The 25,963-nt window shown below is 51.7% G+C and overlaps 7 protein-coding genes across 7 annotated transcripts; 3 read left to right on the top strand and 4 right to left on the bottom strand.

Moving 5' to 3' along the window:
- Positions 1-400: 400 nt before the first annotated feature.
- STEHIDRAFT_167983 (uncharacterized protein) lies at positions 401-9,171 on the top strand (the record flags this gene model as incomplete). Its single annotated transcript, XM_007303388.1, has 12 exons — positions 401-532; positions 590-744; positions 817-859; positions 915-1,696; positions 1,761-4,202; positions 4,264-4,942; positions 5,002-5,114; positions 5,176-5,251; positions 5,314-7,968; positions 8,024-8,624; positions 8,690-8,848; positions 8,907-9,171. The coding sequence occupies 12 exons, from the start codon at positions 401-403 to the stop codon at positions 9,002-9,004; spliced, it is 7,935 nt and encodes a 2,644-aa protein (XP_007303450.1). The 3' UTR covers positions 9,005-9,171.
- A 131-nt stretch (positions 9,172-9,302) lies between these two features.
- STEHIDRAFT_156136 (uncharacterized protein) lies at positions 9,303-10,757 on the bottom strand (the record flags this gene model as incomplete). The annotated part of the gene is made up of 1 exon (XM_007303387.1): positions 9,303-10,757. The coding sequence occupies one exon, from the start codon at positions 10,755-10,757 to the stop codon at positions 9,303-9,305; it is 1,455 nt and encodes a 484-aa protein (XP_007303449.1).
- Positions 10,758-10,791: 34 nt separating this feature from the next.
- STEHIDRAFT_167982 (uncharacterized protein) lies at positions 10,792-12,685 on the bottom strand. Its single transcript, XM_007303386.1, has 4 exons — positions 12,281-12,685; positions 11,710-12,022; positions 10,975-11,589; positions 10,792-10,918 (listed from the first exon to the last, which is right to left on the bottom strand). The coding sequence occupies exons 1-3, from the start codon at positions 12,649-12,651 to the stop codon at positions 11,020-11,022; spliced, it is 1,254 nt and encodes a 417-aa protein (XP_007303448.1). The 5' UTR covers positions 12,652-12,685; the 3' UTR covers positions 10,792-10,918; positions 10,975-11,019.
- An 846-nt stretch (positions 12,686-13,531) lies between these two features.
- STEHIDRAFT_120867 (cytochrome P450) lies at positions 13,532-16,213 on the bottom strand. The gene is made up of 14 exons (XM_007303385.1): positions 16,044-16,213; positions 15,826-15,963; positions 15,709-15,766; positions 15,625-15,643; positions 15,471-15,563; positions 15,358-15,409; positions 15,206-15,288; positions 14,752-15,130; positions 14,668-14,681; positions 14,577-14,608; positions 14,376-14,517; positions 14,174-14,303; positions 13,920-14,106; positions 13,532-13,834 (listed from the first exon to the last, which is right to left on the bottom strand). The coding sequence occupies exons 1-14, from the start codon at positions 16,155-16,157 to the stop codon at positions 13,677-13,679; spliced, it is 1,599 nt and encodes a 532-aa protein (XP_007303447.1). The 5' UTR covers positions 16,158-16,213; the 3' UTR covers positions 13,532-13,676.
- Positions 16,214-17,360: 1,147 nt separating this feature from the next.
- STEHIDRAFT_130622 (uncharacterized protein) lies at positions 17,361-18,732 on the top strand (the record flags this gene model as incomplete). The annotated part of the gene is made up of 10 exons (XM_007303384.1): positions 17,361-17,403; positions 17,463-17,505; positions 17,563-17,635; positions 17,694-17,743; positions 17,822-17,845; positions 17,914-18,003; positions 18,067-18,375; positions 18,434-18,458; positions 18,526-18,597; positions 18,646-18,732. 10 exons carry the CDS (start codon positions 17,361-17,363, stop codon positions 18,730-18,732), a joined length of 816 nt encoding a protein of 271 aa, XP_007303446.1.
- A 1,416-nt stretch (positions 18,733-20,148) lies between these two features.
- STEHIDRAFT_110434 (NADH-quinone oxidoreductase) lies at positions 20,149-22,856 on the bottom strand (the record flags this gene model as incomplete). Its single annotated transcript, XM_007303383.1, has 8 exons — positions 20,149-20,245; positions 20,333-20,572; positions 20,660-20,967; positions 21,051-22,278; positions 22,331-22,441; positions 22,491-22,532; positions 22,582-22,647; positions 22,669-22,856. 8 exons carry the CDS (start codon positions 22,854-22,856, stop codon positions 20,149-20,151), a joined length of 2,280 nt encoding a protein of 759 aa, XP_007303445.1.
- Positions 22,857-23,385: 529 nt separating this feature from the next.
- Positions 23,386-25,590, top strand: STEHIDRAFT_146649 (uncharacterized protein). The gene is made up of 5 exons (XM_007303382.1): positions 23,386-23,529; positions 23,589-23,832; positions 24,084-24,337; positions 24,403-24,610; positions 24,683-25,590. The coding sequence occupies exons 1-5, from the start codon at positions 23,399-23,401 to the stop codon at positions 25,403-25,405; spliced, it is 1,560 nt and encodes a 519-aa protein (XP_007303444.1). The 5' UTR covers positions 23,386-23,398; the 3' UTR covers positions 25,406-25,590.
- Positions 25,591-25,963: the final 373 nt, after the last annotated feature.

Raw genomic sequence — 25,963 nt, 5'->3', positions numbered from 1 at the left:
GATTCGAGCCTGCCCAGATATGACAGTGAGTTTCCGCATTGTCATTCTTCTCTTTTACAGCTAGTTACTCCTGCTGATAATCTTGGGACTTGATGAAGCGAATACTATCGGCCATCTGTCGTGGCCCCGGACGAATGCGGTATACCTGTAACGCCCCTCAGCGATCACTGGTGGCCACCCTTTTCCTCTTCTGCAACTTTCTCTTTCATACACAATTTCAGTGGCGATATGTGTGATCGATGCTCTAGGTCCATCCAATCAGAATGACTTACACGTGCAAACCCTAATGCGCCTCTTCGTATAAAGATGATGCTTACCCTATGCCCGCGCCCCGTTGACTCGCCCCCCTGTTGTGTGTATCGTTGCATTAACCTGCATTAACCCAGTCCCACCTATCACCATGAGCAACAGTTTTGCCCAAGTGAGCAGTCCTACGGACGTTCTCAAAGCTATATTGCGAAGCTATCCGCTGGGAGTCGGCTTGTTTCGCGAGCTTCTACAAAATTCGGACGATGCAAAAGCGTCTAAACAAGTAGGTGGCTCATAGCTCCCTTCTTTGAGGCTAGGTCGCATCGACAGTTCCGTATAGGCCTTTATACTAGACTATAGAACGCATGCATCGTCCAACGGCCTCGAGTTTGCGAATGGACCGTCACTTTTGGCGTACAACAACGCGAAGGTCACGGATGACGATTGGTCGGCCCTCCAGACGATCAATAGCTCCTCAAAGAAGAAGGATACGAGGTGTGATGTTCTTTCGCCCCCTTAGCACCTCCGCTGATTAACTCACGATGTATCCATTATTGGAATTTTCAGCAAAATCGGGAAGTATGGTATCGGGTTTAGATCTTGTTTCCACGTATGCTCCTGCCGGACTCTGTCATTTTCGTGCTCTTATTTATCTCGTTAAACAGATCACCGACTCTCCTGAGATACTCTCAGGCACGGATATCGCTATGTTCGATCCGCTCAACAAATTCACCGAGACTGGAGGACGTCGCCACACCCTCGCCACGTCTCACGATCTTCTAGCAGACCATCTGTCCGCATTCTCGCCCATTTTCGAATGGCGTCTCAATGAAAGTTTTGATGGGACAGTGATTCGATTACCCCTTCGGCCAGATGAACAGAGCGAGATCCAGCCCAAGGCTTTCCACCCACACGATGTCAAACAGCTATTCCTGGACTTCATTCATCAAGAACTCGACATATCATTGCTATTCCTCTCGAACTTATCATTCATCGACATATCGGAGATCGACAGCAACGGTACTATCACCGTGTTGGCCAAACTCAGCATCACACGCTCAAACCCCGTGACGTCTGGGTGTTACACTTCGTCGACGGCTACGGTCGTGGTGGAGGACTCAGCTGGAAGAATCATCAGTCAACAGACGTGGCTCAAGGTCCACGCTACTGGTCTTCTTGACGATTATGCGGCCGCACTTTCGACATCCATGGGATACGACGTGCATGAAGACCTTGTGCGAGAGAAGCTGTCTCCCCATGTTGCCTTGGCTATTCCTCTTGATCGACAAGTGTCCGCGCCCACTACGACTGGGCGACTGTTCACCTTTCTGCCCCTTCCTCTAATCACCAGATTTCCATGCCATATTCATGGTCTCTTCGCGTTGACCATCGATCGCCAACACCTACGGAATAGAGACGAACATGTCGCAGAACGCTCCCTTGACAGGTACGGTAGAATCAATCATTTGAAGAATCAAGATCTGCATCTGATGCCATTCATTGTCTTACAGACTTCTCGTCCACTGGAACAAAATTCTGTTTGAGAGAGCCATTCCTGAGGCATGGGTCGAACTATTGCGGAAGATTGTCCAAGAACGCCGTGGGCAAGACGTCTTTTCTTTTTGGCCTTGTATGTATCTAGATACCCAAGGCGACTCCTGCTATTGGAGCAATATGGCGACACTCGTTATGCATCGTATCTTCGACTCGGAGGTCGCAATCTGGCCAGTCGTCCAGTCTGAGGGCAGCTCTCCGAGGTACATGGCGCTTGGCCCCTCCACCCTCGTATGTAGCGCTTCCGACGAGGGTCCCCATATCTCCGCTCTGGCTCACGTCGGAGTCAACATCATTCGCATACCTCCGGAGGTTTACACTATCGTCATGAATTCCAGCATTCCTGTTGTGGTGATGAACCCAGAGTCAGTCCGACGTGTTTTATTGGTCTGTACATTCCGTTCTGCGCAGTTCTTCAACCGGCTCACAATATTTGCTCAGGGAGATCCCCGTGCTCTTTCGGACGCACCACACGACTACAAGATGTCCATCTTGCTCTATCTAACGGAGCCCAATGTTCTCGATTATATCCTTGATTTACCCTTACTTCCCACCATCGTCGGAAACTACGTCTCGTTGAAATACGCGGATGTTGGCTCCCACCGTCTGCTTACAGCTTTCGAAGCATCCCTATTCGGAACGCACGCGCCAGGTGCAATTCCCGTCGACCGTCTTCCGGGTTCTCTATCTTCAATAGCTCCTCGCCTCATGTCCGAGGGCTTTAATGTTCGACCTCTACACAGCCGGGACGTCACCGAATACATTGGAATGGCGTTCTCCTCGCACGGACTCGCCCTTGACGATCATACATCGCACTATCCCCCAATCACATTGGCTGCCTGGCTCACTGAGCTTTGGATGTGGGCCGCAGCCCAAACCACACATGTCCCAGGCGATTTGCTTTCCTCGATGGCCAAATCGCGAGTTCTTCCCAGCGCATCCGGCCAATTATGCCGCGCGATTGATGGTGTCTTTCTCGCAGCAGATCCCTTCAGCGACCTCGCCTCGCAAGCAGTGCTCGAGAGGCTGGGATTTCACTTCCTTCCGTCTACAATCTCACCCGCCGTTGCGGGGTACCTTCGTCATGCAAATCACGTTCGACCGATATCTGCTGCTAACGTACTGGAGAAGCTCGAGTACGACATTGTCGCCAACCTCGACCACCAAAGTATTGATCAACTTCAGTCCTTTCTCTCGAAAATCCCTCCGCCATTACAAGAGCATCGTCAGCTCCTACGCGCACTACCGGTATTCCCTTTACTGCCGCCTGGTCAGACAGTGGCAACGATGCATATAGGGAGTGTCCCTCAAGTCGCTGCCCCAAAACTTGTGGCTCACAACTTTTCTTTACCTCTGCCCATTGTCCCTGACATTTGTTACATTTCCGATTCTGCCGTCGGACGAGCCTTGGCCCATGCCATTGACCCCGAGATCGTCACCCTAAGCGACCTAGACATCCTTCAAATGGCTCTCAATCAATTCGTCGCACAACCGGCGACTGTCCAGCTCTCGTTCGTCGTGTGGATAGCAGAAAATCCGGATTCTACTCCGAGGAAGCTCATTGACACTCTTGGGCAGATTCCTTTTGTCATGTCCAGAAACGACGCCTTTATGAGGCCCACCGAGATTGTTGACCCATCTTCGGACCTTGCTCGAGATCTCATGGAACCCAACGACCCACACCTGCCTCGTCTAGACAGCGCAGCGGACCTGAAGATGTTATCCAGTCTCAAAATGTTGAACCTCGTAGTCGTGTCTCTCACTCCCGCTATCGCCGGTAAATTGATCAGGCGAATTTCTGATGTTTCCACCGACCTCGCATCCCGACGTACCTTGTCAAAGAAACTCCTGAAGCTCATGGATCAACACAGATTTGACGCATCAAGCGTGAACCTGGATCGTAACCTTCGATGGCTCCCGATAGAGGGAGGCGAATTGTGTTCGCCCACAGAATGCCGAGACAGCATCGAGGACGATGACCATCCGACCAGGAGTCGTGCGCTTTTCGATATGGTGCTCAAGGTCGCCAGAATCTCCATCACATCTCCCTCTTTTCGCAGGACACTCGGCTGGGAGTCCGCTCTGCCTTTGTCCATCATCAAAGGCCAATTTCTGGCGTGTGCTGCTGCATGCGAGTCAATCCCTGCTCCCACTCTCGAACGATGTTTCTCCGCTTTGATCCGGGAGTTCGGCCGACGCTTCAGAAAGTTGACGGCCGGCGACCTCGATGAGCTTCGTGTAGCTACTGTCAATCACCGATGGATTCCAATAAAGTCTGTTCTATGCGAAGCACGATACACGGTGTTCTCGCTCGACAGCAGACTCCCACCGTTCAAAGTCTTTCATCCGTCGAATATAGGAGAGTATGAGTTCTTACGTGCTATGGGATGCACTGAAAGGTATTGACTCCTCCCGCATGTTTTCCTCAGGTCACGCATCTGATTCGGTTATTTGGTACAGTCCTTCACCGTCAGCAGTTCAAGATGCTTTATTATCCATGCCGAACCATGTAGGAAATCACTCTCTCCTGAGCCAGGCTTTGAGCTTGCTCTCTTACCTCGCTCCCCAAGTTGACTCGCTGAGCAAAGAAGAGCGCGCTGCCGTCTTGATCGTAGGGGACGACGATGGTCTTCACTTGATCGACAAGGTTTTTTACAATGACCTTGGCTCCCGTGCTGCACTGGTGGCTTTGCCAAATGAAGTCCGACTCGCTCACCGTTGCATAACCGAAGAGTACGCCCGAGCATTCAGCCTCGCCCCATTGTCTTCCCTCCACATCACGGATGAGGCCGAAGATGACGACGATATGGGTGAAGCACTCACCGCCCGCATCGGTGGTGCTCTACGTCAATACAGACCTAAGCAGATGTTCACGGAGTTTCTCGCCAACGCTGTCGACGCAGGGTCTAGAACCATGAGTATTCTCCTTGACCAAACGACCTTTCCGACCGAATCCATTCTGTCACGGTCTATGGCTCAATTTCAAACGTCGCCTGCCCTCGTGTTCCACAACGACGCTGTTTTCACCGACGCTGACTTCCAAGGAATCAAGAGGGTCGGGACGGGTAGTAAGCGGTCGCGTCCAGGAAAGATTGGGCGGTTCGGCCTAGGTGCCCTCTCCGCGTACCATGTCACTGAGGTTAGTTGAACCCTACCAACCACCGACGACGACAGTTCCTTACTCATTGAGGCTGCCAGGTTGTCATCATCGTCTCAGGGGACTCCGTGCTATTCTTGGACCCGTCAAAGAAGTACGTGGCTCCTACCGAGCGTCGCGCTGCTCGGCTCATCAAGATCAAAGCGATGCGTCGGTGAGCGGTATTTCTTTAGACATCTCGATGAGACGACTGCTGACCGAGTGTACGCACGCAGACTTTTTCCCGATCAACTCGCGCCTTTTGAGGGGCTCTTTGGTTTTTCTGTCTCAGAAACCGACTACTACAATGGAGTGCGATCATCTTTCCTATCTTTCGTGCCACAAGGTCACACAGCTGATACATTTGCTCACAGACCATGTTCAGGCTACCGTTCCGTAACCACTTGCAGGCCAAAAATAGTCAGCTGTCGACGGCCACCTTCGATGCCTCCGACGTGCTTACGATGATCACGTCCTATCAGGTTAGCGCCAAACAGTCGACCACATTTGTGGCCATCGATGAGTTGTCTTGCCACCACCGAAGGACCAAGAATGTTACTTCGCTGTTGTGGTCATTGGGTGTGTCTCGTAAATCGATGCCGGACGAGTTTTCCACCAATGTCGCCCATCAGATGTTGACCATCGACACGAGGTGCTTTTCTTCCTATCCAACCGGTCGCTGCGCCCGCGCTTCGGAGATGATTCATGTGGCCATCGAATCCTTTTCCAAGGCGGACACCCCACCTGCGTTTCATCCACTCTTCGACAAACATATTCTACCACAGACCTTATCTGTCGGTCTCGGCTTCCATCTTTCAGATGCTTCGGAGTTACTGCCATCGAGGCTCTTTTCATTCATGCCATTGCCCATTGAGATATCACTTCCTACACACCTCCATGCGTCCTTCATCATGGCCGACGACCGCCGCACGATTCGATTCGATGATGGGTGTGATCCAGCTTCGGAGTCAGCCTATAATAGGTGGCTTCTCTCTAGTCGCATTCCCCAACTATACCTTTCCCTTCTCCATCATTGGCCAACTTCCGAACCGCATCATCTATGGCCTTCGACAACAGGCAAAGACCCATATTCTCGACTCGTCGCACAGTCCTTGTATGTGCTGACTGGAAATGAGTCCCAGAGACGAGTTTGCGAGACCATCTCCGGTCACAGAGTTGCTCCTACTTCTGCTACCCTGCTTGTGGCATCGCCTGCACCGGATTCCGATTTGGCTGGAATCCTGGAACTTCTGTCGCCAGAGGACCTTGTCACGCGGCCTGTACACTTGTTACACACAAGTATGCGACGCGTCGACCACTCTTATGTTCGAGACACCGTCTATGCCCTACGGGAACATTTCGTAAAGCTTTTCGATGAGGGGAAGATACTTCCTAAACACGCCGAGAGTGTCATACGGTACCTATTGCAAGATACTAAGGGACGCGGGCCCGCTTTGTTGCAGGACCTTCCTCTACTGCCATTGGGAGATGGAACCCTTTCCACCCTCGGAAAAACGGACCGTTCATCGTCAACGATTTGCTGGAACGTCGGAAGCGTGTCCACAGTAGATCCAAGCCGCGTCTTCTCCCCTACTCGCTTCGTTGCAAGCACAGTCAACTCTTCATATCGAACCATGCTCTTATCCCTCGATATCGGCCTGGTTCTCCTTAATGACGAGATAATTGCGGAGTTAGTCTGCCAACGGATCGCCGAAGGAGATGATCGTATACTTACGAACGAAGATTCCGAATGGATCATATCGCAATTTTGGCCCACCTTCGACGCTCTTCATTCAACCAAACCGTTGACCGCGAAGTTTTGCGCTTTACCGCTTGTACCAGTCGCCAGATGCGAGAATCGGTTCGTGTCGATTGCAAAATGTCGTGGTCCTTTTGTGTTCTTGGCCCCGGAGCCAAAGGACCGATGGATCGTAGACAGTTTGGATCGTATTGGCGCTCTTCAGGTCGAGAGGGACGCACTACCACCACCCCTTCAACATAGACTCGAGTTCTTGCAATTTTCCATACACACCGTTCTGGACTTCCTTGCACTTCCCGATACCTCACTGGCCGATTGTTTCGCCCACATGTCTACCGAACAAAGTGGTCAGATGTGTTCGTGGCTCCGTCAGCAGCTCAGTGGACTTCCTTCGAATAGGCCTGTTCCCCACTCGGCAAGGCCTTTACCTATCTGGCCCGCTCGCCATATATCGGATGGACTCCCTCACGACGTTTTATCCACTGCCGACACCATTGAAATGCTACCACTCGGTGTCTCTTTGGACGATGCTGGCCTGTTCCTTACCGCTGGACAGTATTCTGCGTTCGACCCCGTTCTCAGAACCACTCTCGGCGTTCAGCCTATGAATGTCTCCACATTTAGGAATCGTTTATCCTTGCAATCGGGCTCTATCATTCCCCTCCGCGATCTAGACGCATTTGGCCGGCTCCTTACTACAATCATTCAATCCTCTAAATCTGATAATCAGCCTATCCTCGTGCCCAACGCCTCCGGCGTGTTGACTCCAACCAGCTCGTTATACGCTCTCAGCGAGCCTCTCTTCAGCGCTGCGTTCGCGACTCGACGGCCGGAGGTATTCATTCACACCGCGTTGGTTGATCGGGAGGCGTCTCTTGCTTCATTTGGGCTACACACAACCGTCGACTTTGAGGCGTTCAAAGCCTGTGCCACCGCTATCCACGATGCCGACGACTCTGACACGTATCGGGAGCAGAGCGCATCAGAGGTTTTCGAGTTCTATCACCAGCGTTTGACATGGGATCCTCATACCAGATGGGAGCAGGTCGATTTCCTTCAATTTATCCCTCGTGCAGCTGCACGTCGTAGGGACATGCCTGAATTTGACGGCTATTCCAGGAATCTTCCCAAAATCGTCTCCCCATCACAACTCCTGCGACCCGAGTACGAACGAGTCGCATGGACCCAAAGAGGCCTGTTTAAATCCGCACCGGACGACCGTCTTTTATTCGGACACAAGACTTTAGGTATTCCGACAGTCAAGGAAGTGGTATGTTTGTTCTACATCAATTGTTATTCGAGGGACTCATGTTGATTATTTTCAGGTGAAGCATTTCTGTGTGCTTCGTAAGATCGCGCAGGATCATCCCCACAGCAAGCTTCTCGTTGGAGACATGCGAGCCACCATGAGCTACCTTCAAGAGCACGTTGATGAAGCAAGACAAGACCTTATACAGCTCAATCAAGAGGCTCTATTCCTCAACGTCAAAGACCCGAACCGCGACATATGGAAATGGGCATCCGCATCTGTGCTCATCTTCAACGCACCTGACGGGGAGGGCTTTACAGCAGTTCACTCGTTTCTCAAGCCATACGAAAAGCTCATCCTCGCCGCAGGGGGCTCAAAAGTAGAACGCGTTCGACCAGCTCCTCTTCCTCCCTCTGCGCCTGAAGAGATGTTGGCGGCCATCCGGACATCTTTTGAAGCGCTTCGACAATCCCATACCTTGACAGATGTCGCATTCGTGAGTGAATCCGGGGATGAACATCACGCCCATCGTGCTTTCTTAGTTGCTGCTGGACCGTACTTCAAATCGATGTTTTCTGACTCTGGGACAAGCGAGTGTCGTAGTGCTGGTTCTGAAGATCCAGTTCGAGTCGTTATGCCTCAGTCCTTTGGGTCGAACTCAATTCGATACACGCTAGGTGAGACTTCTCGTGTGCGTGTCAAGGACGTGCCCGGCATCCATTGCTAACTTGAGTATCTTCAGACTTCGTATACACGGGAAAGCTGTCAAAAATCGAGTACGATGACGTGCAGGATCTATTGGAGGTATTGGATCTATCTAACGCCTGGGACCTCGACCTGCTGAAGGACGCCGCGCAACATGATTTGGTGGAGCACATCACGCAGGCGACGTATCGAGAAAGTATGACACTATCTTCATTGTGACGCTCTTTCAATCGTACTCATATTTATTTATTTAGTTAAGGAATATGCAGAGCATGCAGAGGCGAGGACGTTACTGGAGAAGTGTGTTGAGTTTGAGCGGACGAATGCGGCACTGCTGAGGCGAGGAGTTTAGAGTCAGTACAAGGTTTGATCTGCACTTTCTTCCGTGAGCTGTCGACGTATGTTGAAGATTCTCACGAGAGTTTTGAAGGGGTCGTATCACCTATCGTTTCCCGTTCCATCTTACAGAATCACGTTCTTTGTATATTCGACTTGGGTACTAGGCAACTAGAGAATCTCTTGCTAAGGGAGCGCTGGTGCCATCATGGCACCGCAAAGTCTACTGGAAGTGAGACAAAGAAAAACACCGCAGGGTCTACAACTTATCTTCTCGAAGCAGCCTAGATATATTATCTCCCGGTCAGCTATTTTTACCCGTATGAGATCCTTGCACCCACTCCCGCAACACTCTGCAGATCAAGTCCACCCAGACCCGACTCCCACATATCTATCAGCGTCATGTACTCTTCCATCGCATGCTCTCGCATCAGTCTCAGTTCCGCAGCCCCCGTCTCAAATGTCTTCAATCCTTCCGGTGCGAATGACTGGCCAGTCGGATGCTTAACTTGAGTACCATCAGAAATTTGGGGATAGCGAGATGAGAGCATCGTTACAAGGGCAGTGAACGTGTCGGCGAAGGATACAGGGGGTTCTGCAGGCGGTGAGGCTTTACGTTTCTTTGTGTTGGTTTCGGGCTCGGGATCGAGGTTGTGTGGTGCGCGGAGACTGATTGAGGTGAGGTTGACGTTATTGCCACTTTTCAGGACCACATACGACCCTTCATCCCCGGACGCCTCCTCGAACTCGAGCGTCAGGTCCTCCAAGAACCATACCATCTTCTCATCCTTCCAGTCCACACCCGTTAGAGTCAACGACCGTAAATCCTGCAAGTCATACACAGCCAGTCTAACCGCGTTCGCAGGGGCAGAGTCTGCAAAATACCCCTCATGCCAAAGCCGAGGCCACAGGTTCGTCTCGAGCTCTGTTAACGTAGACGTGCACCCACGTATGAGCCTCTCGATCCCTAGACCAAGCTTCAACGAAGCCAAGTCATCCGAACGAAGAGAACCCGAGTCAGGGATTGAAATATTTGGGCCCCTCCCAGTACGATCGCCTTCTTTGGTTTTATTGCCGTTGTTCGTGTTCTTTTCGGTGCTCGCGAGATCTGTCGTGCTAGGAGGAGGCTGTGCTGGTCTCTCGACTTCCAGCTTCAACGTCTCTAGCCTCGAACAAGAGAAGGCCGAGATGATGGCTTCCATTGTCTCCATGTCATCCGTCATCAGCTTGAGCTCTCTCAACTCGGCGAACCAAAATCTCATTCTTCCAATAGATCCCGCCGGGCCGATCTTTGTCTTTGGTTCTCCTTTTTCAGCCTCGCCCGCATTCACCCCGAGACCACAGAGTGACAACTCGAGAGAGACGAGACGCTCACAGCCAAGTAATTTGCCAAAGAGCTGGAGCAAGTCGAGCCCTGTTTTCCTCAGATCGGTGCGTGATGTGAAGTGTGTCAACTGTGGAAGGGGGAGTAAATCCAGATCAAATGAGCCTTCGAATAGTAGGATTTCGAGACGACGAAGGTTGCGTGCGATGGCGGGTTGGAGGAGCTTGATGGCGGGCAAGGAGAGCTCGGTCCATGCAGCATGTGTGGACGTAACGAGGGGGCCTGAAAGTGAATTGTTGAAGACAATGGTCTCGGTGGTGGTCAGAGTGAATTCGGGTATAGCGAATAGTTGCGGGAGAGATGTGAGCTCGAGGGTGTTGGGTGGCGTTTCCGCCTCAGAATCCAAGGCTGGGGAGGGAGAAGGGAATGGTTCGGCTGAAGACATGAGGTAGGCAGAGAGGGAGACGCGAGAAACCCAAGAATATCGATGCTTCAGCGAACGACCTTTTTGAACAGTTCGGGTAAATGCGGATAGATAAACGATCTTTGCATCCGAGAGGAGTGACACAATCGATCTAGTCAAAACAAATAAGCGCCCATTACTACCTACTCAACTATCAGTTTCTTCGGTTGCGCGGCGTAAGGGTCAAGTGAAGACATACCTTGAGACCAGTCACCGTATAAATCAAGATAAATCACCAGCTCGATCACGATATCATATCAGAGTCGTCTTCCTTCTGACTCGGCAGGTCTTTCTCGCTGGCCAACTTCTGCAATCGTCTCTTCTCGGCCCATTCCTTCGCGCGGGCTCTCCTCGCCTCCTTTCTCGCCTCTTCGCCCACATCCATAGTACCTTTGTCCTCCTGCACGACGTCTACGGGTGCAATATCGACTCCAGCGTTTGCCGCGTCGTCCACGCCATCCATGCCTGTAGGCACTTCAGACTGCTGCCCTTGTTGGTCTCCATTGTCCCCCTTCTCTGCATTTCCTGCATTATCACTATCCTCCTCGTCTGAATCATCGTAAGCCATCAATCCACCCAACCCCTTTCCCTTGCCTTCTTTTGCTTCTTTCTCCTCCCTTTCCTTCTCCTCCATCTCTTTCCTCACCTTAGCTTTCATCACTGCCCAGGTCCTCTTCCACCGCCCCTTCAGAAACGCGAACCTCGGATCTGCGCCATGGTTAGCCAAAATCCGCATCTCAAGTTGGGAAGGATTAGGTGAAGTGAGAATGTGGTTTGCTGTGCGGCTCATTATCTGCCTCTGTGGCTCTGGGGGCTACGAGAGTATCAACGTGCGCGAACCAACAATGTGCAATAAATATCACAAGAACATAGGTCAGTTATCAGAAGCCTGGAGAGGGTAGATAATTGGTGATAAGAAGAAACCAGGACAGACCTCCTCGTCGCTTCCACCCCATTCGTCTTCTGCCTTGCCATTTCCATCGTTCCCATCTTCTTCCTGGATAGCCTTCATCCTAGCCTTCCTGTTCTCTTCCATCAGCCTCCTTCGTTTCACATTCCGATATTCCTCTACTTCGGAGGGTTGGAAGAAGAAAGTGTCTTCGGAGTCGGAAGGGAGATCAGACCACCCTGAAGGAGAGGCTGCGCGGGTAGCTAGTGTGGCGGTGGCGACGGTCGAGGTCGAAGGTGTCACGGAAGTGGAATGAGGAAGTGTCAGAGGCGATGTAAGGAGAAGTCGAGCGTCGTATCTGTATAGCGTCACTGTTAGCAAGGCGTCACTGAAAGGAAGAAGAAAGTGTGAAAGGGGAGTACCGAAAATCGAGAGGAATATAGTTCGATTGTTAGTTTGTAACTGCTACGAAGTCAAGGATCCCTTGATTGCAATCGCGTCATACTTGGCCCGCTCATATAGCTTGCACCAGTCATCCAAACCAGAGCCAACTCAAGCTCTCATGAACCACAAGACGCCTTAAATCATCAATAAATTTCTTAGAAAATATACACACCTATCTACCCACACGGCGTCGGCCTCTCCACTATTACTTTCCTTTCCCTCCTCATCCACATTCTTCGATGAAACCAGATCCCACTTGATCAACCCACTTCCGATGCCACCCCCTTCACTTCCACTACCCATTTTGACCTCCAAGGCGGCCGCCGCATTCTCCGCGTGCGGTCCACGTATCACGTCCGCCTCATGCGCGACAATAAAAAGCGCTGGGTCGGGCTCTGACCTCGAAGTCTGCGCTGGATTCAGCTGAAATCTCGATTCAGAACCCGATGGAGGATATGGATGTTGGGAGCGAAGAAAGTTGTTAGTGTAAGCACGATCGGTTGGGTAACGACCTGGACGGTTCTTGCGTTTGCGCGAAGACATCAGAAAAATCCTAGTCACAGCAGTCTCCTTCCGGTACCGTTGCCTGCTACAGTAAAAGCGAGTTGATCCCAGAGAAAAATATCGGTGAGCCGGATTCAAGCAGCACTAGGTACTAGGGTGTCATGGATGTCCAGGAAAGACCCGTTGTTTATTCAATTATTGACACGCACTAGCCCCTCTTCCACGTGGCTCGTGTGGCGCGCGCGAAGGACCGATACTGTGGCCCACTACGAACTTGTATCTGAACGTGATTCCACTGTGTAGTCCCCACAAGCAGAGCTGTCATATAACGTAGGTGTATTCGGATGTCCAGTACCATAAATCTAAATATCTTGGGCGGGTAAGTCACCATGTTGAGTGAAAATCTCCTCCCCCACGAATCACGATCCTCTCACATCAAGACAGACAGCGAAAATATGTTCCATATGTTGACCAAAGAAAGCAGTCTTGATTTTGTACAATGGTCCTAGAGTGCACATCCAGACGACATCCTTCTCGCAAGCATCAGATTTAAATAAACAACATCCACTCTTCGTGACCCCAGATTCAACTCACATCCGCGGATATCTGGAGATACAGTAAAGAGGGACATTGGAACGTCAGCGTCGTGGGTCGAGAAGATGCAATTCGGACACAGTACGTTGCTCGCGGGAGAACTTGAACGTCCATGCGTTGTCCCCAGACCGTACGTACTCGCAGGAGCGATTTCGAAGGCGGGACACCCGCGGACAGTCATCGGGATGAGAAACAAGACGAGGAAAGTCTGTCATACACATGAGGCAGCGGCTTACCCGAAGTCCCCTAACGATCGAGGTGTTGTCATCGCGGACACGCTCGACGGCCTGTGAGGCTGAGACACGCAGCAGACAAGAACGAGAGCGGGGAAAAGACGAGTCCATAGAATGTGCCAACACTACACAAGAACACGCCCTAAGAGAATCGAGACTACCTTTATACAAACACAAGATGTGCGAAATACCGAGGAGATACTATAGTAGATAAATTCAGTTCAGACAGACTCTGCTCTACTGCACCAACTTCACGCGCAGAGGAAGATATCCGCCCTTCCCATCGACGAAAGGCTGCAAAGTCGGCGAAATCTTGGTGATGACCTTCACGCCAGTGTCCGAAAGCTCGAAAGACCGGATCAGCGTCGCGAGAATCATCTTCAACTCAGCGATAGCTAACGACCGCGAACGACATCGCCGAAGATATCAGAAATGCTCGTCAGTGGTTCTCAACAAAAGGTGCGAAATGAAGGAGCTTACCAAGTCGGTATCCGATGCAGTTCCTTGGTCCGTCGCAGAAGGTAGTGATGTTGCCCCATCCGTGAGGGAGTTCGTTAGCAGGCTTGACACCGCCGACTTCGATCCAACGTTCGGGTCGGAAGGATGGCCCATCGGGGCCCCAGACGGCGGGGTTGATGTTGAGAGCCGTAAAGGGAATTTGGAAGATCTAGTACCACACATAGTCAGCACGCAGCATCAAGGGAGTATAGTAATCGGAGGGAAGGAAAGCGTACCTGGCCTGCCTTGATGGGAACAGAAGTGATGATGCGGCCATCAGAGGTGTGGATTGGAGTGCTGAGCGGGATGATGTCGTTTTCGAGGGCAACGCGGTCAGTGCGTGGTGCGGCAGGATGAAGGCGCAATCTAAGGATAATAGAACACGAGGCCCCTGGTAAGCAAAAGGAAGGTCGATGGTAGATGAATTGTGGTACGAACCCTTCTCTCACAACCGCGTCGAGATACTCAAGCTTTTGCACGGCGTCAAAGTCGAGGGTATTGTCACCGAGACTGAGGATTTCTTCGCGGAGCTTCTGTTGAGCGGGCTGATTACGAGCGAGGTCGAGGAGAGTCAAGTTCACTGCGTAAACGTTTCGTCAAGGTAACGTTAAGTGAACGTATAAATATCTGTATACGTACAGGAAGCAGAGGATGTCTCGTGGCCGACCATTCTGGCACGGGAGGCGCAATGAGCATGATATAGAAAGAAAGAAAGCAAAATCGAACATACATCATCGTCGCGATCTTGAGTTTCGGTAGCAACAATGGTCATTAGTCGAAAGCCCCATAAGTGCGACAGGAAAACGGAGCTCACGTTGTTGAGAATCTGGTCCTTGGACAGACCCTTTCCATTGCTAAGCTTGTTCGCTCTCATCAATAAACTCAACATATCCTTGCCATTGCCGCTAGGCCTTTCCTTCGCGTCATTCTTCTCGTCGACACTTTGACTGTCCAACATCTCCTCCCTCTCCATAAGTTTGCCTGCCAACTCGAACGCTACCCTCTTCGTAACACCCTCTCCGACGTTGTTTGCGATCCAGGGGAACATGCCAATGATGAAGGGAGCAAGGAACCCGGCGAAAGTAATGCCCATGTTGACGTCCTTGTCCCATGAGTCGCGGATGAGCTTGGCTTCGTGGGATTGGCCGGATTGGAAGTCATGGCCGAAAGCGACGCGGCCAATAATATCAAGACTATGAGGGAAGGGTCAGATATGTTAGATGAAGCGACTAAAATGCGGAAGACGATTATACAGCGAAAGTACATACGTGCAAGCAGAGACTTGAGGAGCGATGTCGAGGGTCATCTCACCCTTATTGGACTCGAGCAAGCTCATGAGTCTGCCTTCGAGCTACAACACACGTGAACAGAAATCAATTTGCCTTCCCATGGGAGGTTAACGCTGACAGAAAACACGAACCTTCGCAACGGATTCACAGATATCATCGGCCATTCCTCGGACGCTTTCGGTACTACAGCGTAAGTGTATCAGTGTGTTGTTGAGGATGACTGATATCAGAGCGTGGAGCTTACGTGAAGGCTGGAGCAAGGAGTCGACGCTGGATCTTGTGTTCGTCGCCTTCCGCCCATGGTAAGCCCTTCCCAAGCAGTTTCACAATGAGTGGCCTGGAGTACGACAGCTGTCAGCACTGAGCGTTTAAGCTTAAGTGTATAGATGACATCCTACCGGAACGCAGGCGCTTTGACTGAAAGGCGGGAGGAGAACAAGTGAGCAATCAAGTAAATGAAAGCGACTTGAGCGTTTACTGACCGAAGCGCTCAGAGTATTGAAAGATATGCTGAGCCGCCGCATTGTCAATGACAACAATCTGTGAAACAAATGTGTGAGTATCGTGCCACGTAGAGTGGAATGCGTTATACAACTAACAGCGTCCTGGCCAAAGAAGGCGGTCTTGATCCTATAGAGCGATCCTACCGAGCGCATCCAGTCGACATACTTCTCGCAGGCCTCATGGATGAATAACGAATATTCGTGTCCCCATATCCAGCTTGCATCTTTGGAGCTCTAAATGTCGCCAAACAGCAACAGGAGGTCAGCGTTGTTCTGATGGAAGATAAATGGCTCGGAAACAGTATGTTGCTCACGGGTACGGGGAGAGCCTGAACATCCCTAGGTTGTTTTTCTTTTAGAGCTGAGCGTATGAACAGAACAGAGAGAATAGAAATCGAGACAAAGACAGTAGGTGAAAGGAGCGACATGTTTGTTGTTGCTGAAAGACGGAGAGCAACAGAGTAGAGTGTTCAAGAATCAGGAATTGGAATGAACACCTCACCGTTCCGCTCGGTACATATGAGAAGGTAGGAGAAGGCTCCGACACGGCGAAGTTGGGTTTGTGCCAATAAGCGTGGTTTCACCGGAGGCCGTCGCCGTGGCTCGACGGGCTGGTCGTTGCCCAGACTCCCAGTGCCCTCATCGGCGGTTATTTCCCGGAAGGAGCTCGTAAATTTACTTGTGGGAGATCACAGCGGTGCGAAATTTGGCGAAGCGGACGGGCGTGGGAAGGCGTTGACTTCTACTGATTTCGGCATTTTCCGCAGACGAACAAACTTGCACCGCACGCCACGAGGTTCTGATCATTATTTTATCCATGTCGATGAGCCTGGGGGAAGAGGAGACTCAGACTGCTCGTTCAAAGACACAGCTTGCCTCGAAACATCTCTTTCAATACTCTCGAACCTGGTTTGAAAGTGCATGGTGGGCTCATAGTAACCACTCAACGCAGGCCCCAAATTTTTTGATGGTCCAGGCGGGAGTCCTGCGGCAACGGAGACCCAAGCGGGTAAGTGTGTTTGCCACACGTAACTTATATTAAATGAAATCACCGCTCCTTCCTTCCGTACTGAAATGAACTCCTATTCTAAAACAATAGCCCAGATTTTATGAACGTTTGCGCTGAGGCTCGTTTTTCTTGGGTACGAGCGCCCTTACGCTTTCGCCGCCCAAGCACGAGCTATCTACGATACCGGCCGCTTCCCATAGTGGGCTCCTATGTAGCCCGTATTCTCTGTCTCAACATATAAAGAGCGGAGCGTATACCTCGCGGTGCCTGGTAGTAGTTATGAGATGCACGCTGCGCTCGGCTATCAGTCTTGAAGGCCGTCAAAAATGTCCGGATCCGTGTCCTGGGCGGAGTAAACCTGGAACAAATCAGACAAAAATGGTGTCTGATTTTAACGCAAAGCTTCCTATGGTCATGGGATCGATGGCCTCAGAAGCGCTCGCCAAGGTTCAGTATACGTTCTTCTTTCGCCGACTTACACGCTGTCCGAATATAAACATTCCGCTCCTTACCAACCTTCACCCCCCTTCCCCTCCGAAACCCTTCAGTCTGCGTCGCGCTCTTCGTGACCATCTCCTCTGCCTCTACTCTAGGCCTTGTTCTCTCGACCCCGTCGCAGAATATGGTGAATTGGCAGTCTGCAGCGGAGTTAGCGCACGATGCGAGTGAGTAACTGTTCCGTTAGCGGATTTAAATCGACAGGCTCATGTTCGGCATTTTTCAGCGGCATTCAATAACCTCATGCATGTCCTGCTTGGGCTTTATATGTGCGTCCCTGTTGCTCTCCGGCTGTCCTCAGGCTAATCAAACACGGCAAAACGAAGATGGGAGTGGTTTACCAGTTTAGACTTCGATTTTCTGTATATTTTTGGCAAACGGAAATTCAGATGGCCTATGGTCTGTTTTTTGTTGCTTTCAGTGCCTTCATTATGTTGATATCCTGACCGCCCGACAGATCTTTTATTTCGGAGCTCGCCACTCGATGGTCGCTGTGATGATCGGACTGTATGTCGGCCTGATACGTATTCCCTGTCCGTGAAGTTTATTAACTATGTCGATCTCTTCAATCTCGCCCCGCAAAAGTGCGATCTCGTTGAATGTAACAACGTGAGTCCAGCTCTGTTACTGTCACCGTGATTTGAATTTATTTTCTGACCGTTGTACGCCGACTGCAGAGAGATCAATTGCCAGTCCCTGTATACCTATAACCAGCTTGCAGGCAACTTCGCCATCGGTCTTTCCAGCGTCAACCTCTCCATCCGATGGTTTGTACTCCCGCATTTTCAAACATCACCTGCAGCACGCCAACAACTGTTCCTTATTTATAGCATGGCAGTCTGGGGTCAAAACATCAAGGTCGTCATTCCTATCTGCATTATCATCGCCGGCCATTGGGCCGTTCTCCTCCGTAGTATCATCGTCGTCAAAGCCGCCTGGGTCCCTGGTGCGGGATGCGCCATCACTCAGACCAGTCAAGCCTGGCTTTCGGCGATTTATATCTACACGATGTGTTTCGACGGGATCGTAACGACTCTGCTGACAGTCAAGCTCCTGGCGCCGGTGGTGAAGGGGCAGGTGCAGATGAATAAGTTGACAGAACTGGTGTTTGGTGACGGGTTGATTTATTTCGTCATTGCGTGAGTTATTGTTCGATTAACGAAGTTGTGAGCTGTTTTCGCTGACGTTGCCTGACAGGTTCTTGTCAAACACGGTCGCTGTGGTGCGTTTAATTCCTGTCTCTACTTCTCCGCTGTTTGACGAAGATTGTTTATCGTTGCGACTTACAGATCTTCATCTACTTGAACCTGAATGCTGTGATGTCAGTCATTGCTGAAGTACCAGCGGCTATGGTATCCGTTGTAAGTAATAACCTCTATCTGATCACACGAGAATCTTCGTGAACTGAGCCTGTGTACCTTCTCCCTCAGATCGTCGCTTGTCGCGTCGTCCGTAGGTTATCCAACTACGGCCAAGCAAGTACCTCGGAAGTGTGAGCAGTCCTTTGTCTAAATCGTCCCTCGGATATTTACTGAGTATTCTTTCTTGATGAAAAAAGTACCGGGGCATCGACATCGCAACGGGCAAATATCACCGGCTTCAAGCACAATCAAGCCGCGAGCCGGGGCGTCCACGTCCAGGTACGTCTCTTCTGTCACCGTCCTTATGGCTCAACGTCTGACAGTGTTTATTGTAAGATGCAGATGGAGACGTTCAAGAGTCCAGACGATGTAGAAGCTATGCCCTCGAGTGATCATATCGCTGAGTCTGACAGCAACAAGTACGACCACGACTCGGTATCGAAGGCCCAATTGAGGGATGATTTCTAAAGGCATGGATCTAGGCAGATGTTCTTTGGCGTATGGACGAATCGTGCGCCCTATCGATAAAAGCTCCGTTTTATTCTGAAGAGTACGCAAAAGAAACCCCTACTCGCTTCTTACCTCCTTACCTTATCCTTCCTTCCTCCCTTCCTCTCACAACCCATACTCATAAACCGCTATTCCACGCGTCTTTCTCGGTCTGTTATAACCTTCCGTACAGGCTCATTCCCTCGCTCATTTATCTGTACTACCGGTCGACTGAACCGACGTGTCACCTCATTATACCTTGTCCCCGATCTACCAAGCTCTCTCTTTCCTCTGTTACATAGGTTCCTCCGTTTGGTTTTCATTCCCGCTCGTTTTCAACTTGTCTTTCTTTCGGTATTGTTGGTTCTTGGTAGAGGTCGGAAACAATGTTCTATCTATTGCTTGACGTGTACGCAAAGATAATCGTGTGCATCACGCAAAATCGCAGGCACCACACCGTTCTGTCAGAAAATGTACTTGTGGCTGCCCAACGATCTTGGAACTTTGCATCTCTGACTGAATGCCCGCCCAAGGACACGGTGACACCGCCTGATGCAAACCTGATGCTTTCACCAAGGAAATCGTACTGGTGTCTAACTTATCATGGGGGAGGAAGAGCCACCGCGTCGTGGTACATGATTCTAAGGTTGTAGGGGAGTATACTCATGAAATCCCAAAGGAGAACGCGATCAGGAGACGGATGCCAGTCGTTAATACCAGAGCCAAGACTGCCAGCGGAGTGAATCAACATCATTTGAGAAGAGCGCGCATCGTGCAGGCGCGGTGGCTCATAGAATCCTTCGTGATCTCTCGATGAATGTGAGTATGAACACCCATTGTGACTTAGGATGACACAGAATTCGTAGCTCGTCGCACTAGGACTATCTTATCCACTCACCCATCCGTTCAACACCCTCAAAGCACGCTGAAAAAGAAGCCAAGAAAAAAAGAAAAGATTTATGCATTATCTGGATCATGTACTCCCATCCTCCAAGCGTCGACAGCGATATATATATAAAACGAACCAAAACACCCCCCAAGACATCTAGCGTATCGCAAGCCTCAAGCATACGAAGCCTGCGGTGCCTTCTCATCCTGCGAGAACCCGTACGTCTCCGCCTTGACAAACGACTTCGTACAGTGTGCCATCGTCACCGACCTGCATCACGAGAACCATCCGTCAGTATGGATTTATGGACCAAGGAGAGCAGAAGAGAGGAAGCAGTGAAGGAGTGAAGGGACTCACGCTCTCGAGATCGGATCCGTCTGGTAGAAGTTTGAGATTGGTTTCTGGAACGGCGCACCAGTGACCTTCGCGCCCTTCGTATGTCTCTCCAGCGTCTTCAAACCCTCCAGAGCAAACTCGGTGGACGTAGGCTCCAGTGAGTCGTACCTCACCAACGTTGGTGAGATTTCCCACATGCGATCCCGGAGAGACAGGACATCGTCATAAGGCAATGGCTGGCCAACAACTTCCGACAACGCACTGCACAAATTATACCACATACCAGCATCATCATCAGCATAAGTTCGCTGATCTAAAATACGTGAAGAGTGAGGGATAAAGACGAACCGAATGATCTTCCAATCCTCCCTCGAGGCCCCAGGTGGTGGCACCGCCGCTCTCCCCAACTGTGCCCTCCCCTCCGTGTTCACCCACGTCACACTCTTCTCCGTATACGCGGCCGCGGGAAGACACACATCCGCGAGCTGAGCACCAATATCACCGTGATGGCCCTGGTAGACTACGAATGCATCCTTGGGGATCGACTTGGGGTCGATCTCGTCAGCATTGCAGAGGAAGATGAACTTGGGGTTGGCGGAGGCGGCTTTTTTAGTCGGGACGAAGCCGATGTCGTAGGCTGCTGCGCGGGAGGCGACCTGTATGTAACGAACCGTGATCAACACAAATTCATAATGGTGAAGCAGGGAGAGGAGATGTGGAGAGAGTATCAAAGACGTACCCGCTGCAGAACCGAGAAACCGTTCCACTCCGGCGTGACCAGCCTATCCTTGTTCTTCTCCACGAACTTCGCCAACGCGTTATACACCGCAGGTCCATCCGCGTGTTCCGAGACCGCACTCCCCACGATAATCAACGGTTTCTTCGCCGCCTGGAACTTCTTTGCGAACTCTCCCTTGCCCGCCACGAAATCCGCAAGCCCCTTCGCGTCCGCACCAAGGTAATCATACCCATATGTCGTGTCCGCCCTCTCGCCCACGAGACCGACCTCCAGCCCGGTATGGAGCCACGACTTGCGGATGCGAGAGTTGAGGACGGCGGCTTCGTGACGTGGGTTGGTGCCTACAAGGAGGATGGCATCGGCCTCTTCGACTCCAGGGATGGTGGTGTTGAAGAGGTAGTTAGAACGAACGTCGATACCGGCGACAGGTGGGGCATAACCTCCGGTCTGGTCGAGGGCGGTGTTGTCTGAGCCAAGACGGTTGACGAAGTCCTTCAAAGCGACGAGGGTCTCCGTGTCCGCCAAATGACCCGCCACGGCCTGAATCTCGTCGCCCTTCGCGCCTGACGCCTCGAGACCTTCCTTGATAGCGACGAGCGCATCCTCCCATGAAGCTGAGACAAAACGGTCGCCGCGCTTGATGAGGGGAACCGTAAGACGCTGGAATTTGAGACCATCGTAGGCGAATCTCGTCTTGTCGCTGATCCACTCCTCGTTCACGTCGTCGTTCGTCCTCGGCTGCACTCTCATGACCTGCACTCCCCTCGAATCGATCCTAATATTCGACCCAACCGCATCCATAACATCCACGCTTTCCGTGTTCTTCAATTCCCATGGCCTCGAATGGAACGCGTACGGCTTGCTCGTCAACGCACCAACGGGACACAAGTCGACAATATTCCCGCTCAACTCGCTGTCCATCGTCTTCTCGACGTACATCCCGATCTGCATGTCGTTCCCACGTCCAGTCGAGCCGAGCTCTTCGACACCGGCGACTTCGTTGGCGAAACGGATGCAGCGCGTACATTGGATACAACGGTTCATGGAAGTTTTGACGAGTGGGCCGAGGTCTTTATCTTCGACGGCGCGTTTTCCGGTGATTTCGTGGAATCGGGAGCGGTCGGAGCCGTAGCGCATGGATTGATCCTGAAGGTCACATTCGCCTCCTTGGTCGCAGATGGGGCAGTCTAGTGGATGGTTGGAGAGGAGGAATTCCATAACACCCTCGCTAATAGTATATTAGAACTAGTATATATAGAAGTTGGATGGCATGCACTCACCGGGCTTCGTGGACGAGGGGAGAGTTGGTGAAGACCTTGGACCCTGGCATGGCTGGCATGGCGCAGGATGCGACGGGTTTTGGCGACCGCTCGACTTCGACAAGACACATACTGAAGCAACGTCAGCTTCAGACATCACGTACGGCTGAGTGGGATTTACCGGCAGTTACCAGCGATGGCGAGGCGGTCATGGTAGCAAAATCTGTAGTGACCGTCAGTCTTGGTACGAGAAGCGAAAGAAGAATACATACCGTGGTATTGTTGCGCCAGCAGCCTCGCAAGCCTGAATCAAAGCGGACCCTGAGAACAATTCAGTACTGGAGGGGGCTTCAGATTACTGCCGTCTCTGAAGTTGGGTGACAGGCTCGTCCCCACGCGTTGCGCCCCTGTACACTCCCCAACATCCTCGATTCGACTTGGCAGTAGACTTAAAGATTGAAAAATACCGGTGCACGACTGTCTCGATGCTTTTCAAGCCGTTGCCCGCCACCCAACTACAGAAACACCACAGGAAGGGAAACGACATACCTTGGGGAACCGTGACCTCCTTTCCATCGACGGTGAGGGTAATATCGGCGGAACGGCGTGATGACGAGGCGAACGTTCTCCGTGCTTAGAAGCCAATGAGTCGATTAAGCAGGAAAATAGATGGCATAAAACGCACTTGTTGAGGGAGAGTTGCAAGTCGAACAGATAGCTTTCCCGAGCGAGCCCTTGGACGCCGGCTTCGACGCAGAAGACACCAGCCTCAACATTGTGTACGGTGCTCCTCTAGCCTGCGGAGATAATGACGAAAAATTTACGAGAAAACGACGACGGCGACGAAGCGAAAGAATTGGTGAGCAGGTCGTCGACGACGTTCGACGCGATGACGGACGCTCGGAATTTGCCCGTGCCCGATTCGCCAGCCAATCGCGGCGCGCCGGATTACAAGCCTTCGGGCTTGCCGTGTTTTCCCCGGACTCGGCCGGCCATTCCCGGGGAGCGCGTCCCGAGGTCCCGTGACCTACACGCGTACGGGCCACGACGCCACGTCGCTCGACCGTCTTCCTGCCACCAAGACTAACGATGGATCTCTTTCAGTCGCAGCTGGCGAAGCTGCAGACACATCTGTCCTGGGTGACGACAGAGCCCATCGACTGGAAGTTCTACGTGCTTGCATTCTCATGGGCGACTTGTCTGTGGGAATCATACCTCTTGTATGTTTACTTTCGACTGGCATCTCTATACCTAATCTCATATGTTGGGCTTGTAATAGGCTTCGTCAATATCCATTATACTCAAAAACCGAGCCCCCTGCACTTCTCGCTGAACATTTCACACCTGAGGTCTTCAACAAATCCCAAAAGTATGGCAAGCACAAGGCCAAGTTCTCCCTCGTCTCTGGCCTCTACAGGCAGATCCTTGACACCGTCCAGATCCAGTCGGGACTCTTCTACCCTTGGGCTTGGAAGGCTGCTGGTCAGGTTATTGGGTATTTTAATTACGGCCCAGAATATCAGGTCAGTCTTGAATTTTGTCTGGAGGGATTCGTGGCATTGGCTGTGACTCTGTCGGTATACCCGCCCCGCGTGTGTGGGCGCCTTTTCAGGTCTCATGTGGGAGGAGCTGTGTAACTGTTTCGTGGATCTACCGTGGTGGCACACGACGGCAACACGACGTATCACGACGCCACATTTGTCCCACGCCACAATCCAAATGAACCAAGCCCCTGTTGACTTTCGCCGCTCACTAATGTGGTTCATACTTGCAGATCACTCAATCACTGGTCTTTGTGATCGTCCTCACTATCATCTCCACCGTCCCGACCCTCCCCTTGAACATCTACCAAACCTTCGTTCTCGAAGAGCAGCATGGCTTCAACAAAACCACCCCCTTGCTATTCGTCACTGACATGCTCAAAGGCTGGGCTGTCGGTTTCACCCTCGGACTTCCTCTGCTCGCTGCGTTCCTTTACGTTTTTGAGTGGGCAGGCGATAGGTTTATTCCATGGCTCATGGCACTTTTGTACGTTCACGCTCCTGTATAACTTTGCGTTGACACTTACTGACTTCGTGTGGTACTCGAAATAGGTTGACGTTCCAGATCACTATGGTCTTGATCTACCCGACGCTCATCCAACCGCTCTTCAACAAGCTGTCACCGTTGTCTGAAGGCGACCTCCGCAAGCGTATCGAGGCCTTGGCTGGCAAGCTCAACTTCCCATTGAAGCACCTCTACGAGATCGACGGCTCGAAACGCAGCTCGCACAGTAACGCCTACTTCTTCGGTCTCCCCTGGGTACGTTCACATTCTCCCTCCCTATCCTCTCATGCTCCCTAAAATACTCACACGTCACGCCACTCCTCGCAGAGCAAACACATCGTCATCTTCGACACCCTAATCAACCAAGCCGCCCCCTCCGAAGTCGAAGCCGTCCTAGCGCACGAACTCGGCCACTGGTACCACGCCCACCCCACCAAACTCCTCCTCATCTCCCAATTCCACCTCCTCTCCATCCTCGTCCTCTTCCCCGCCTTCCAACACTCCTCCCCGCTCCTCCGCTCCTTCGGCTTCCCCCCCGAGGTAGCCTCCTCCCCCTTCAACGGCCGCAAACCGCCCAGCGTGCTCGCGTTCTTGTTGTTCCAGATGGTGCTATCGCCGATGGAATGCGTGGTCGGGATGGGGATGAACGCGGTTAGTAGGATGTTTGAGTATGAGGCGGATGTGTTCGCTTGGGGTATTGGGGACTTGCTCGCTTCGAAAGGGGTGATCAGCGAGGAAGAAGCCCACGCTCCGTCGACTATCAAGGCCGTCCCTGAGCCTTCCATGGACGCTGTGCCGGTGGAGACGGACAAGGACGCGAATGGTAAGGCGGAAGGAGGCGAAGGGATGGGTATGGGCGATATGGGGAAGAGGTTGGGGAGGGCGCTGGTGAAGCTGCATGTGGAGAATCTGTCGACGGTTTGGGTGGATTGGTTGTATTCGGCTTATCACCATTCGCATCCGACGTTGACGGAGAGGTTGAGGGCGCTGGAGAAGATGGATGAAACGAGGGAGAAGGAGCGGAGGGGCAGGGAGAGGAAGGAGTTGTGAGCGTGCGAAGAGGTTTGGTTGGTCGATTCTCGTGTCAGAGGACTGATCAGAGTGGGTGGAGGGACGGACCAAAGGACGATGCCGCCTGGCTCATTGGCTTAGCTTAGTGAACATTCTCGGTGCGACGCTGTGTAGTCGGTCGAAAATTGCGTGCAGTTATTTATTCCAAATATTCTCGTTTCGACTGAACTCGATAAGAAAGAATTCCACCAGATTCTTCGCAGAAGCAACTTCGAAACAAGCTGGTTCATTCAATCGTCTCTCATCCATGCACGCGGCTCGGGCATACGAAGTGCGCGAAAGAAGAGGTGGATAACATTTCCGGGTTTCGGCGCAAAGGAGTCTAAGGGTAAATAACCAGTGTAACTAGCCGTATTGTAAAACAAACTCGACTGGAGGACAGCTCGTGTACTCGTCAAACCGAACGACTACCAGAACCTATCTTCTCCATGAAAGCTCCCACTTCATGCCTTTCCATTGCGGACTACGCGTAGCAGAAACAGCCAAGTCAGCGACCATATAACAAGCAGATTGAACAAAAGAGCGAATACATCCACC

This window comes from Stereum hirsutum, assembly GCF_000264905.1.
Source record: "Stereum hirsutum FP-91666 SS1 unplaced genomic scaffold STEHIscaffold_6, whole genome shotgun sequence".
NCBI lineage: Eukaryota > Fungi > Basidiomycota > Agaricomycetes > Russulales > Stereaceae > Stereum > Stereum hirsutum.
The sequence above is the reverse complement of the archived record's forward strand: the minus strand, read 5'-3'. Positions and strand labels throughout refer to the sequence as shown.